Here is an 11,845-nt window from a genome sequence, read left to right as displayed (position 1 = left end):
GAGGGGGAGAGTAAGGAAAGGGGGGGCGTCGGCCCCCTCTCCTTGTCCTACTCAGACTAGGGGGGAGGGTGATACGTCTCTGTCGTATCTATAATTTTTTATTGTTCCATGCCAATATTATTCAACTTTCATATACTTTTTGGCAATTTTTTATATTATTTTTGGGACTAACATATTGATCCAGTGCCCAGTGCCAGTTCCTGTTTGTTGCATGTTTTTGGTTTCGCAGAATATCCATATCAAACGGAGTCTAAACGGGATAAAAACGGACGGAGCTTATTTTTGGAAAATATGGAAAATTCGGAAGGAAAATCAACGCGAACCAGTGCCCGAGGTGGTCACGAGGCAGGGGGGCGCCCCTCCTTAGGGCGTGCCCCCTACCCTCGTGATCCCACCGTAAGGCGGTTGACGCTCTTCTTTTGCCGCAAGAAAGCTAATACTCGGGAAAAAAAATCACGGCAAAGGTTTCAGGCCAATCGGAGTTACGGATCTCCATATATATACGAAACGGTGAAACAGAGCCAGGACAGAACGCAGAACCAGAGAGAAACATAGAGATAGATCCAATCTCGGAGGGGCTCTCGCCCCTCCCATGCCATGGAGGCCAAGGACCAGAGGGGAAACCCTTCTCCCATCTAGGGAGGAGGTCAAGGAAGAAGAGGAAGAAGGGGGCCCCTCTCCCCCTCTCCTTCGGTGGCGCCGGAACGCCGCCGTGGCCATCATCATCATCACCGCGATCTTCACCAACACCTCCGCCATCTTCACCAACACCTCCTCCATCTTCACCAACATCTCCATCACCTTCCCCCCTCTATCTACAGCGGTCCACTCTCCAGCAACCCGCTGTACCCTCTACTTGAACATGGTGCTTTATGCTTCATATTATTATCCAATGATGTGTTGCCATCCTATGATGTCTGAGTAGATTTTCGTTGTCCTATCGGTGGTTGATGAATTGCTATGATTGATTTAATTTGCTTGTGGTTATGTTACTGTCCTTTGGTGCCCATCATATGAGCGCGCACGTGGATCACACCATAGGGTTAGTTGTATGTTGATAGGACTATGTATTGGAGGGCAAGAGTGACAGAAGCTTCAACCTAGCATAGAAATTGATGCATACGGGGTTGAAGGGGGACCAATATATCTTAATGCTATGGTTGGGTTTTACCTTAATGAACATTAGTAGTTGCGGATGCTTGCTAATAGTTCCAATCATAAGTGCATAGAATTCCAAGTAAGGGATGACATGCTAGCAGTGGCCTCTCCCACATAATACTTGCTATCGGTCTAGTAAAGTAGTCAATTGCTTAAGGGACAATTTTGCAACTCCTACCACCACTTTTCCACACTCGCTATATTTACTTTATTGTTTCTTTATCTAAACAGTCCCTACTTTTTATTTACGTAATCTTTATTATCTTGCAAACCTATCCAACAACACCTACAAAGTACTTCTAGTTTCATACTTGTTCTAGGTAAAGCGAACGTCAAGCGTGTGTAGAGTTGTATCGCTGGTCGATAGAACTTGAGGGAATATTTGTTCTACCTTTAGCTCCTCGTTGGGTTCGACACTCTTACTTATCGAAAACTGTTGCGATCCCCTATACTTGTGGGTTATCAGAAGGGGACGCGGCCCTGCCCTGGTCGCCTCTCCTCTTCTCCACAAGGCCCACTATGGCCCATTAAGCTCCGGGGGGGGGGGGGTCCGGTAACCACCCGGTACTCCGGTAAAATCCCGATTTCACCCGGAACACTTCCGATATCCAAACATAGGCTTCCAATATATCAATCTTCATGTCTCGACCATTTCGAGACTCCTCGTCATGTCCGTGATCACATCCGAGACTCCGAACAACCTTTGGTACATCAAAACATATAAACTCATAATATAACTGTCATTGAAACGTTAAGCATGCGGACCCTACGGGTTCGAGAACTATGTAGACATGGCCGAGACACGTCTCCGGTCAATAACCACTAGCGAAACCTGGATGCTCATATTGGCTCCCACATATTCTACGAAGATCTTTATCGGTCAGACGGCATAACAACATACGTTGTTCCCTTTGTCATCGGTATGTTACTTGCCCGAGATTCGATCGTCGGTATCTCAAATCTAGTTCAACCTCGTTACCGGCAAGTCTCTTTACTCGTTCCGTAATACATCATCCCGCAACTAACTCATTAGTTGCAATGCTTGCAAGGCTTAAGTGATGTGCATTACCGAGAGGGCCCAGAGATACCTCTCCGACAATCGGAGTGACAAATCCTAATCTCGAAATATGCCAACCCAACAAGTACCTTCGGAGACACCTGTAGAGCACCTTTATAATCACCCAGTTACATTGTGACGTTTGGTAGCACACAAAGTGTTCCTCCGGTAAACGGGAGTTGCATAATCTCATAGTCATAGGAACATGTATAAGTTATGATAAAAGCAATAGCAACATACTAAACGATCGAGTGCTAAGCTAACGGAATGGGTCAAGTCAATCACATCATTCTCCTAATGATGTGATCTCATTAATCAAATGAAAACTCTTTGTCTATGGTTAGGAAACATAACCATCTTTGATCAATGAGCTAGTCAAGTAGAGGCATACTAGTGAAACTCTGTTTATCTATGTATTCACACATGTATCATGTTTCCGATTAATACAGTTCTAGCATGAATAATAAACATTTACCATGATATAAGGAAATAAATAATAACTTTATTATTGCCTCTAGGGCATATTTTCTTCACTCCGGTCAACAACCAATAGCGGGACATGGATGCCCATATTGGTCCTTACATATTCTACGAAGATCTTTATCGGTCAAACCTTTATGACAACATATGTAGTTCCCTTTGTCCGTCAGTATGTTACTTGCCCGAGATTCGATCATGGGTATCTCCATACCTAGTTCAATCTCGTTACCGACAAGTCTCTTTACTCGTTCCGTAATACATCATCTTGTAGCTAACTCCTTAGTCATTTTGCTTGCAAACTTCTTGTGATGATGTATTACCGAGAGGTCCCAGAGATACCTCTCCGTCATACGAAGTGACAAATCTCAATCTTGATTCATGTCAACTCAACAGGCACCTACAAAGATAACTGTAGAGCACTTTTATGATCACCTAGTTACGAAATGACGTTTGATAGCACACAAGGTATTCCTCCCGTATCCGGGAGTTGCATGATCTAATGGTCGAAGGAATATGTATTTGACATTAAGAAAGCAGTGGCAAAAACCGAACGATCATATGCTATGCTAACAGATGGGTCTTGTCCATCACATCATTCTCCTAATGATGTGATCCCGTTATCAAATGACAACACATTTCTATGGTCAGGAAACCTTAACCATCTTTTGATCAACGAGCTAGTCTAGTAGAGGCTTACTAGGGACTTAGTATTTGTTTATGTATGCACACATGTATTTAAGTTTTTGATCAATACAATTATAGCGTGAATAATAAACTTGTATCATGATTAAGGAAATATAATAATAACCACTTTATTATTGCCTCTAGGGCATATTTCCAACATGTCTATGATACTATCCACTGTGAAATGTCTGAATATCGTCCATCTAGACCTTCTAAAGATGATAATGCACTATAGTCAAAAGAGCAGGTATTTAAGATTGAAATTATTGTCTAGCAACCTGCACTAATTGAGATATCATAGTTATTCTAATGTGCCAACAAGAGAAAGGAAGTAGTGGATTGGTTGAATGTGTTGGTTCTCGATTCTCTTAGTGCAGGGACTCCATGCTCCATGGAATTCAAAGTACCGGAATGCCAACAGAAATAGCACCGTTTGAGTTACATTGGTTCAGCTATGGCCTGGAGAGGGGTGGCCAATGCTAGCACAATCCCAAACTTCTCCCTCATGTCCACCCCATTTCCCTCCACTTCTCTTGGAAGCCTCCACTCAAACCGGTACAGCAGTGTCGCAAGCATTAGATGCACCATGCGCACAGCCAGCGGCATCCCCGGGCAGATCCGTCGGCCAGAACCAAACGGAAGGAGCTCAAAGTGTCGGCCTCGGTAATCCATGTCTTTCCCCAAGAACCTCTCCGGTATGAACCTCTCTGGTTCGGACCACAACTCGCTGTCTCGGCCAATCGCCCAGACGTTCACCATCACGCGCGCGCCCTTGGGCACTGTGTAACCTCTTAACTCCGTGGTCGCTTCGGCTTGGCGGGGTATAAGGAATGGAGCAACAGGGTGCAGGCGGAACACCTCTTTCACAATGGCCTGGATGTATTCGAGCTGGCCAATGTCCGATTCCTCGATTTCTGATTTGGAGCCAATGACCTGCGCGAGTTCTTCACGAGCTTTCGCCATGGCTGATGGGTTTTGTAGCAACTCAGCCATTGCCCACTCGAAGGTTGTTGCGCTTGTATCGCTTCCAGCTATAAACAAATCCTGTTTGATAAAAACGAGGGGATTAATCGAGTCTAAAAATAGTAATGTGATATATTCTTTCTTTTTATTGGGAGATGGGATATATTTTCTGGCTCTACTTTTCTGTTGGTCATTTGGTCCATTTTACTCATCACTTTGATTATGCCCCCCCCCCCCCCCCCCCTCTTCCCTCGAACCTTCCATGTGGTTCAGGGCCATCTTCCATCTTCCATTAAGATAACCAAGGGCAAAATTAACAAAAGCCCAAGTAAAATGGAGAATAGAATCAAAACATGAGTATTCATATCCGAACATGCACATGTTTTGGAAGACTGAGAAGAGCCCTTAACTCGTTAAGGAGCACGTTGGGTATAGAAGGTGAGATCATCTATTTGCAGATTGGCTGATTTTTTCCTTAATGCAGTCACATCACATGCCTAAACTTTTAATTCAACATTCACAATTCCTCATCCAGTCATCACATGTCACTTAAGAAGAGATCATCTATCGTGCAAATTGGCTATTTACTTTCTTAATGGCAGTCACATCACATGTATATAAACTGTGAACTAAAGTTAAATTACACAAACATCACATAACCTCAGATAATGAAACTTTATCGTAAGTGCGTGTATTTTCAGGGATAGTTCTTGGTCCGCACTGAGAATTAGCCTGACCGAGGAACCTTCAATCTATAAGTTGCCCCATTAAAAAATCCCAGCCACCTTCTAAGTCTTTAGATCCCTCATGTAACCATGAATCCATGATCGTATCAAAGTTACACTGTATCTAAAGTTCTAAACTATAAATCCAGAATTGCGTTAGCATTTGACTGTAATTGCAAACTTCAAACAGTGCAACTTTAGGCATGACAGTGTCAATTTTAAGTGGCTTATTGTCCACCGAGAATTACTGAGAGAGAAAGAAGATACTACCGAAAGTAATGCGCGCAGCATTTCCCGGTCGAGTCCCCGGCCATTTTCCAGGCCGCGGTAGTCCAGCAGCACGTCGAGGAAGTCATCCTTGGGCGGCTCGCCGGCGGTGCGCTCCCGCATGCGCCTCTCGATCTGCTCGTCGAATATGGCATGCAGCCGCTTTAACACCGCGGCGAGGCGCTTCCTCAGCCGTTGCGGGTCGAGCGGCGCGACCGCTGGGAAGAAGTCCGACAGGTTGGGCAGCCCGGCGACTTCCGTGAAGCTTGCGATCACGGCCCTGAACTGCCCCGTCCCTTCTCTGTCGTCGAGGTCGGCGATGTCGGCTGAGAATATGGTGCAGGAGAGCAGGTTGAGCGCGGTGGTGAACACGACGCGGCTGACGTCCACGGCGGCGCCCTCTCGCGACAGCCGAGCGACGTGGGACACGAGCTGCTGCACCTTCTCGCGGCGGATGGACTGGTGCGCGTCGAGGCGGTGCGGCGCGAAGAGCTCCCCCGAGCAGAGCTTGCGGAGGGCGCGCCAGTGGGGGCTGCTGGGCGGGAGCCAGCCCATGGAGAGGCTGTCGTAGGCGCACGCGCGGGCGGCGTCGGACACGGAGCGCGCGGAGAAGGCGGCGTCGTGGCGCTGGAGGACGTCGCGGGCGGTGTCCGCGGACGAGGCGATGACGGTGGTGAGGGCGCCGAGGCGGAGCGTCATGAGCGGGCCGTGGCGCTCCGCGAGGCGCGCGAGGGAGCGGTGCGGCTGGGCGCCGAGGTCGAGTAGGTTTCCGATGAGAGGCCATGATGGGGGACCCGGCGGCAGGTTGCGGCGGGCGCCGGCGAAGTGGCGGATGACGTACAGAGAGGAGACGGCAAAAAGGATGCACGTTGCGTAGAGGACGAGCTCCATGGTGAGCTCCTCCTCGGTGTGACGGGAAGTACGAGGAATGTTGGACCACCGTTGCTCATTACTCCGTATATTTATGCTGTGATGATAGTCCGTATCTTTATTTAACAAGGAAAAAAACTGAGAAGGAAACATGGTGCCCACTGGAGTATAATTTTGTTCATAAATTAGATATTTTATAATTAAGTACTGTGATTTACTTGACACTTTATTACTAATATTAATGTGATTATGTATCAAAAATGAACATTAGCTGTCCTCGGTCCAACACGGACCCAAGCGGGCTGCCTCCTCCTCAAGAAAAGTCTAGGGTTCCCCTGCCTCTCGCCGGCGCTGCCGTCGGTCCGCCTCGTGTTTGGTGGTCTTAGGGCCATGGAGACGCGGTGAATTTTGACCCTTGCCGGCGGGAGGGCTATTTTTTCACTTGTTTCTTCGAGTTTTGTCAGACTTCATGTTCTGCTCAGAAAGATGAGACGGCATGACTCCCTGAAGATGGAATAAGGTTCTCCCTGCCTAACCCCCGTCCCGATGGTGTGTCTAGCATCATCGGTGGGCATGTGGAAGTGTGTCTTCGGCGGATCTGTCCTTGATGGATTTGGTCGGATCTGGTTGTAGTTCATCTACGTTCAGGTGTTTTCAGGTTGAATTCTTTCGATCTATGCTACTCTTCATCGATGTCCGCGGAGGAGGCGATGCCGGTGGTAAGGGCGCCGAGGCGGAGCGTCATGAGCGGGCCGTGGCGCTTCGCTAGGCGCGCGAGGGAGCGATGCGGCTGGGCGCCGAGGTCGAGTAGGTTTCCAATGAGAGACCATGATGGGGACCCAGCGGCAGGTTGCGGCGGGCGTCAGTGGAGTGACGGATGACGTACAGAGAGGAGACAACAAGAAGGGTGCACGTTGCGAAGAGGACGAGCTCCATGGTGAGCTCCTCCTCGGTGTGGCAGGAGGTACAAGGAATGTTGGACCACCGTTGCTCGTTACTACTGATGATACCGTATATTTATGTTGTGATGATGTACTCCCTCCGATTTAATAATAGTAGAAGACAGTGGAGTGTTAAAGACATTCTTATATTATTATGCGACGAAGTGAGTAGTCCGTATTTTTCTTTATCGAGGAAAAATGAGAAGGAAACATGGTGCATACTCGAGTGTAATTTTGTTCACGAATTAGATATTTGTTTGTGAGTTGCAATGGGACATAAATATTTTATAAGTAAGTACTATAATTTACCTGACACTTTATTACTAATATTAATGTGACTGTGTATCAAAAATGAACATTAGCTTCGCTATGACAATTTCCAAGAACAAACGATGAAGAAAATGCCGGGAAAACGGAAGTCTTCAAATGGCTTTTAAGTAGGAGAGACAATACAAGTGACCAGAGCAAACCAATCCTAAATTAACCGAGGATTCAAGGGATGATGATTGCTTTGTCGTTATCTTTGGAGCAACCGGACATTGCTATGCGCTAGCACACATCGACTCAGTTTCTTATTTACAGGGAAGCTTCTTCTGCTGATTGGTTTTGCTTTGTCATTTTATTTTCGCGTGGTAGTACGCGTTTCATTTATATATAATAAATGTCAAATTACAAACCACGTATACACTGACGTGAGAAAACTAAAAAAGCAACAGAACACTATCCTTTGCACAAAGGACCACCAGCCAAGAAGGAAAACAATGGGGCCAAAAAATCCCTTGAGTTTGACGCCAACGTCCATCACCTTCCCCCGGCACCACCGCAACAACGATCGAAGAAAACCGTGCCGAATCATCTCTTTGCCCGAGCTTGACACGGCTCCATCGCTAATGTGTAGCTTCTCAGACCTTCAAAGTGGCTTACAAAAGGTAAAGCCATTGCCATTTAAAAAATCTGGCCGGGGCAGCACCCTGAACACGCCATCGAACTCCAGACCTGATGCCCCGTTCGACTAAACGTCGGAAGAGGAAACCACACTTGCATGCTGCAAACCACGAACCCAGCGCACGATCCACTGTCTTTCAGATTCCATCGACGCCGACCACAATCTGCTTCCGCTCCTGAACTACCTCCCAAACTCCGTGCCGGCGCTGGAGCAAACACCATCACAACGACAGAGCCCAAGGATGCGAGTCCACCACAAGGATGCCGTCACCGCTGCTCTATCCCTTCTTGAACAGATTAGTTACCAAGTCCATAGCCAACCATGAAACATAACACATCGTCAAAGAAGGATTTGAAGCCTCTTTATTCAGCTCTGCCATCATGGTCGCCGAAGCCAAGACGTCAAACGGCCCAAACGTAAACTACCAGGGCACTAACCTATTGCTACAAAGGTCCGCACACGCGAGATCCGGCGACCCCACTCACCATCGACGACTAAGAGGCCGTCAGCGAAGGGGAGCTGTCGGAGGACAACGCCAGAATTCTTGTCCAAGGGCAGACAATACCGCCTTTGTTTCTTTCCTTGGAAGAAACAAAATGATCCATATCTGCCTGCGCAACAGCCAAGAAAGCTCTCCCAAATACTATGGGACAATGATAATCTTCAGATTCTCAAAACAAAAAGATCAATAGGGTAAATAAACGAACCGAAAATGACATTGACATTCTGAAGGATACCAAAAGGTTCCTATCAGTTTTATGAGCAAGCTTAATAATCATATCATTTGGTTTCAATATTGACATTCCGAAGGATATCAAAAGGTTCCTATCAGTTTTATTAGCAAGCTTAATAATCATATCACCCATTACAAAATTGAAGGAGATATATGATTGTAAATCTTAGCATAAAGGCTATAAATGATAATATTAGTATGAGAACCCAAGCCACACATGCCAAAATAGTATGTGCTTCCGACAGAACACGACAAAATGGGTTTACCTAAGATTTTACCTTTCGTGCATCCATTAATATAAGAGGTTGTGTCTTTATCTAATAATATGTCATTATCAATCACTACTTTGTGTACAACAGGCTCCTTGATGATATCTATACGAGGTTTACTTCCGCACTAACTAACCTCCACTTTTTTCTTGTGCTTTTGCGTCTCCTCCCCATTGTGCCTTTTTTTTTAGAATGTTGTATTTTGGGTCCAACTGAAATATTGCACAAAAAGAGATATGGCGGACACCAACCTGGCCTCCTTGGCTTTCTTGGTGTAGTGCTCCCAATTTTCTTTGGGTTCTTGTAAATGCTCGGAAAATCCTTTATGATTTGAGAAACAATGTTAGAGTCCACATGCAAAAAAAAACATTTATTTCACCCAATTAGGAGAAGGTTTTAATTGGGTTTTACTTCTCCTTTACCCCCTCTATCCATATTTCATGATTCTTGATTAAATCAAATTTTGTCTAGCACCTCCCAAGCTTGAGCAATACTAAGGTCCATAAATACCCAGAGACTGATTTTCTGTAGGCTGAGCTCGATGGTACCTCATATCTTCATCCCTTCAACATTGCTTTGAGATCCGTGCTAGGAAACTAACTTACTACTTCAAACTTTCTCTTTTTCTCTCTCTCAAATGAAACAACGTATGGACTTCAAGCTTTCCGGTTTGAATAAACATTAGGATCTCAATGTGTGATTTTTTTTCAATTTTTTTGGTCCAACAAAAATATACAAAATGAGATTTTTTTTGAGTAAAATTATCATTTTAAGTATTTAAGATGCATGAAAAAGTCTGAACGTTTTCTCCCACATTGTAGTTAGAATGTTTTGTTGTTCGCCGAGGAGGCGATGACGGTGATGAGGGCGCCGAGGCGAAGCGTCATGAGCGGACCGTGCCGCTCCGTGAGGCGCACGAGGGAGCGGTGCGGCTGGGCGCGAGGTCGAGGAGGATTCCGATGAGAGGCCATGATGGGGGACCCGGCGGCAGGTTGCGGCGGGCGCCAGCGAAGTGACGGAGAACGTACACAGAGGAGAGACGACAAGAAGGATGCACGTTGCGTAGAGGACGAGCCCCATGGTGAGCTTCTCGGTGTGGCGGGAGGTACAAGGAATGTTGGACCACCGTTACTCATTACTCCGTATATTTATGCTGTGATGATAGTCCGTATCTTTATTTAACAAGGAAAAATGAGAAGGAAACATGCTGCACACTCGAGTATACTTTTGTTCATAAATTAGATATTAATAACAACTCCTTTCGTCCCATAATATAAAAGAAAACGTCTTATATTATGAGATGAAGGAAGTATTTTATAAATATGTGCTGTACTTCACCTGACACTTTATTACTAATATTAATGTGATTTTGTGTGAAACGAAGGAAAAGAAGATTGGATCGGCGCACCCAACATGGTGGCCTTGGAATGTATTTATATGGGTGCACTAGGGCACAGATTACAGGTAGTTACAGGAGATAAACACAAATATTAACAGACTCCTATATCCTAACAATATACGGTTTAACATCCCCGCTCAATCTGAACTTCCTTCGCGAAGATTCAGATTGTATCTGTTTGAGACAAACGGTGCCTCGGCTAGTGGTTTGATGAAGATGTCAGCAACCTGTTCCTTGGAAGAGATGAACCTAACATCCAACGCTTTGGCTGCGACTCTCTCACGAACAAAATGGAAATCCACCTCGATATGCTTGGTCCTGGCATGAAACACTGGATTGGCAGACAAATAAGTGGCGCCTAGGTTATCACACCACAATATAGGAGGTCGTGGCATAAACACGCCAAGCTCTCCAAGAACTGACTGAATCCAGATGATCTCCGCTGTGCCATTGGCAAGTGCCTTGTACTCAGACTCCGTGCTGGATCGTGAGGCTGTGGCCTGCTTCCGTGAGCTCCAAGAGACAAGGTTGGGACCAAGAAAGACAGCAAACCCTCCTGTGGACCTGCGATCATCGCTGCATCCAGCCCAGTCCGCGTCAGAGAAGCAACTCAACACCATTGATGGGGACTTGCGGATGGACAGGCTCATACCACGAGTGTACTTGAGGTACCTCAAGATCCTTTTAGCTGCTGAAAAATGGACAGTCGTAGGTGCATGAAGAAACTGACAGACACGATTCACAGCAAAGGAAATATCCGGCCTGGTCAACATCAAGTACTAAAGAGCTCCAACCAGACTACGGTATGTAGTACTGTCATCCTGAGAGAGAGGTGCCCCACTATCTTTGCTGATCTTCTCACTTGAGGACATGGGAGTAGTGAGACTTTACAATGTTCCATATTAGCACGGTGAAGAATGTCACCAATGTACTTCTGTTGAGAGAGCACAATCCCCCATGGTGACGACTTCACCTCAACTCCAAGAAAGAAATGCAAGGGACCAAGATCCTTGAGCGCAAACGTGGCATGTAGGTCAGCAAGTAGCTTGGTCGTTGCAGCAGGTGAAGAGCTGGCCACAATGATGCCATCCACATAGATGAGCATAAACATGGTGACACCGCCATGATGAAAAATAAGCAGAGATGTATCTGCTTTAGAGGCCACAAAACCAAGTTGAAGGAGACGTGAGCTTAACCGGGAATACCAGGCTCTGGGGGCCCGTTTAAGTCCATAGATAGCTTTGCTCAACTTGCACAGAAACCGAGGAGCAGCAGGATCCACAAACCCAGGGGGTTGACGCATATACACATGTTCCTGAAGAACTCCGTGAAGAAAGGCATTCTAAACATCCA

At 46.2% G+C, this 11,845-nt stretch overlaps 1 protein-coding gene across 1 annotated transcript; it reads right to left on the bottom strand.

The window, feature by feature from the left end:
• Positions 1–3,817: 3,817 nt before the first annotated feature.
• LOC125548838 (geraniol 8-hydroxylase-like) lies at positions 3,818–6,225 on the bottom strand. The gene is made up of 2 exons (XM_048712370.1): positions 5,338–6,225; positions 3,818–4,423 (listed from the first exon to the last, which is right to left on the bottom strand). The coding sequence occupies exons 1-2, from the start codon at positions 6,223–6,225 to the stop codon at positions 3,818–3,820; spliced, it is 1,494 nt and encodes a 497-aa protein (XP_048568327.1).
• Positions 6,226–11,845: the final 5,620 nt, after the last annotated feature.

The sequence above is a fragment of the Triticum urartu genome, chromosome 3, assembly GCF_003073215.2.
Source record: "Triticum urartu cultivar G1812 chromosome 3, Tu2.1, whole genome shotgun sequence".
NCBI classification, from domain to species: Eukaryota; Viridiplantae; Streptophyta; class Magnoliopsida; order Poales; family Poaceae; genus Triticum; species Triticum urartu.
Note: the sequence above shows the minus strand (reverse complement) of the source record. Positions and strands in the feature narration are given on the sequence as shown.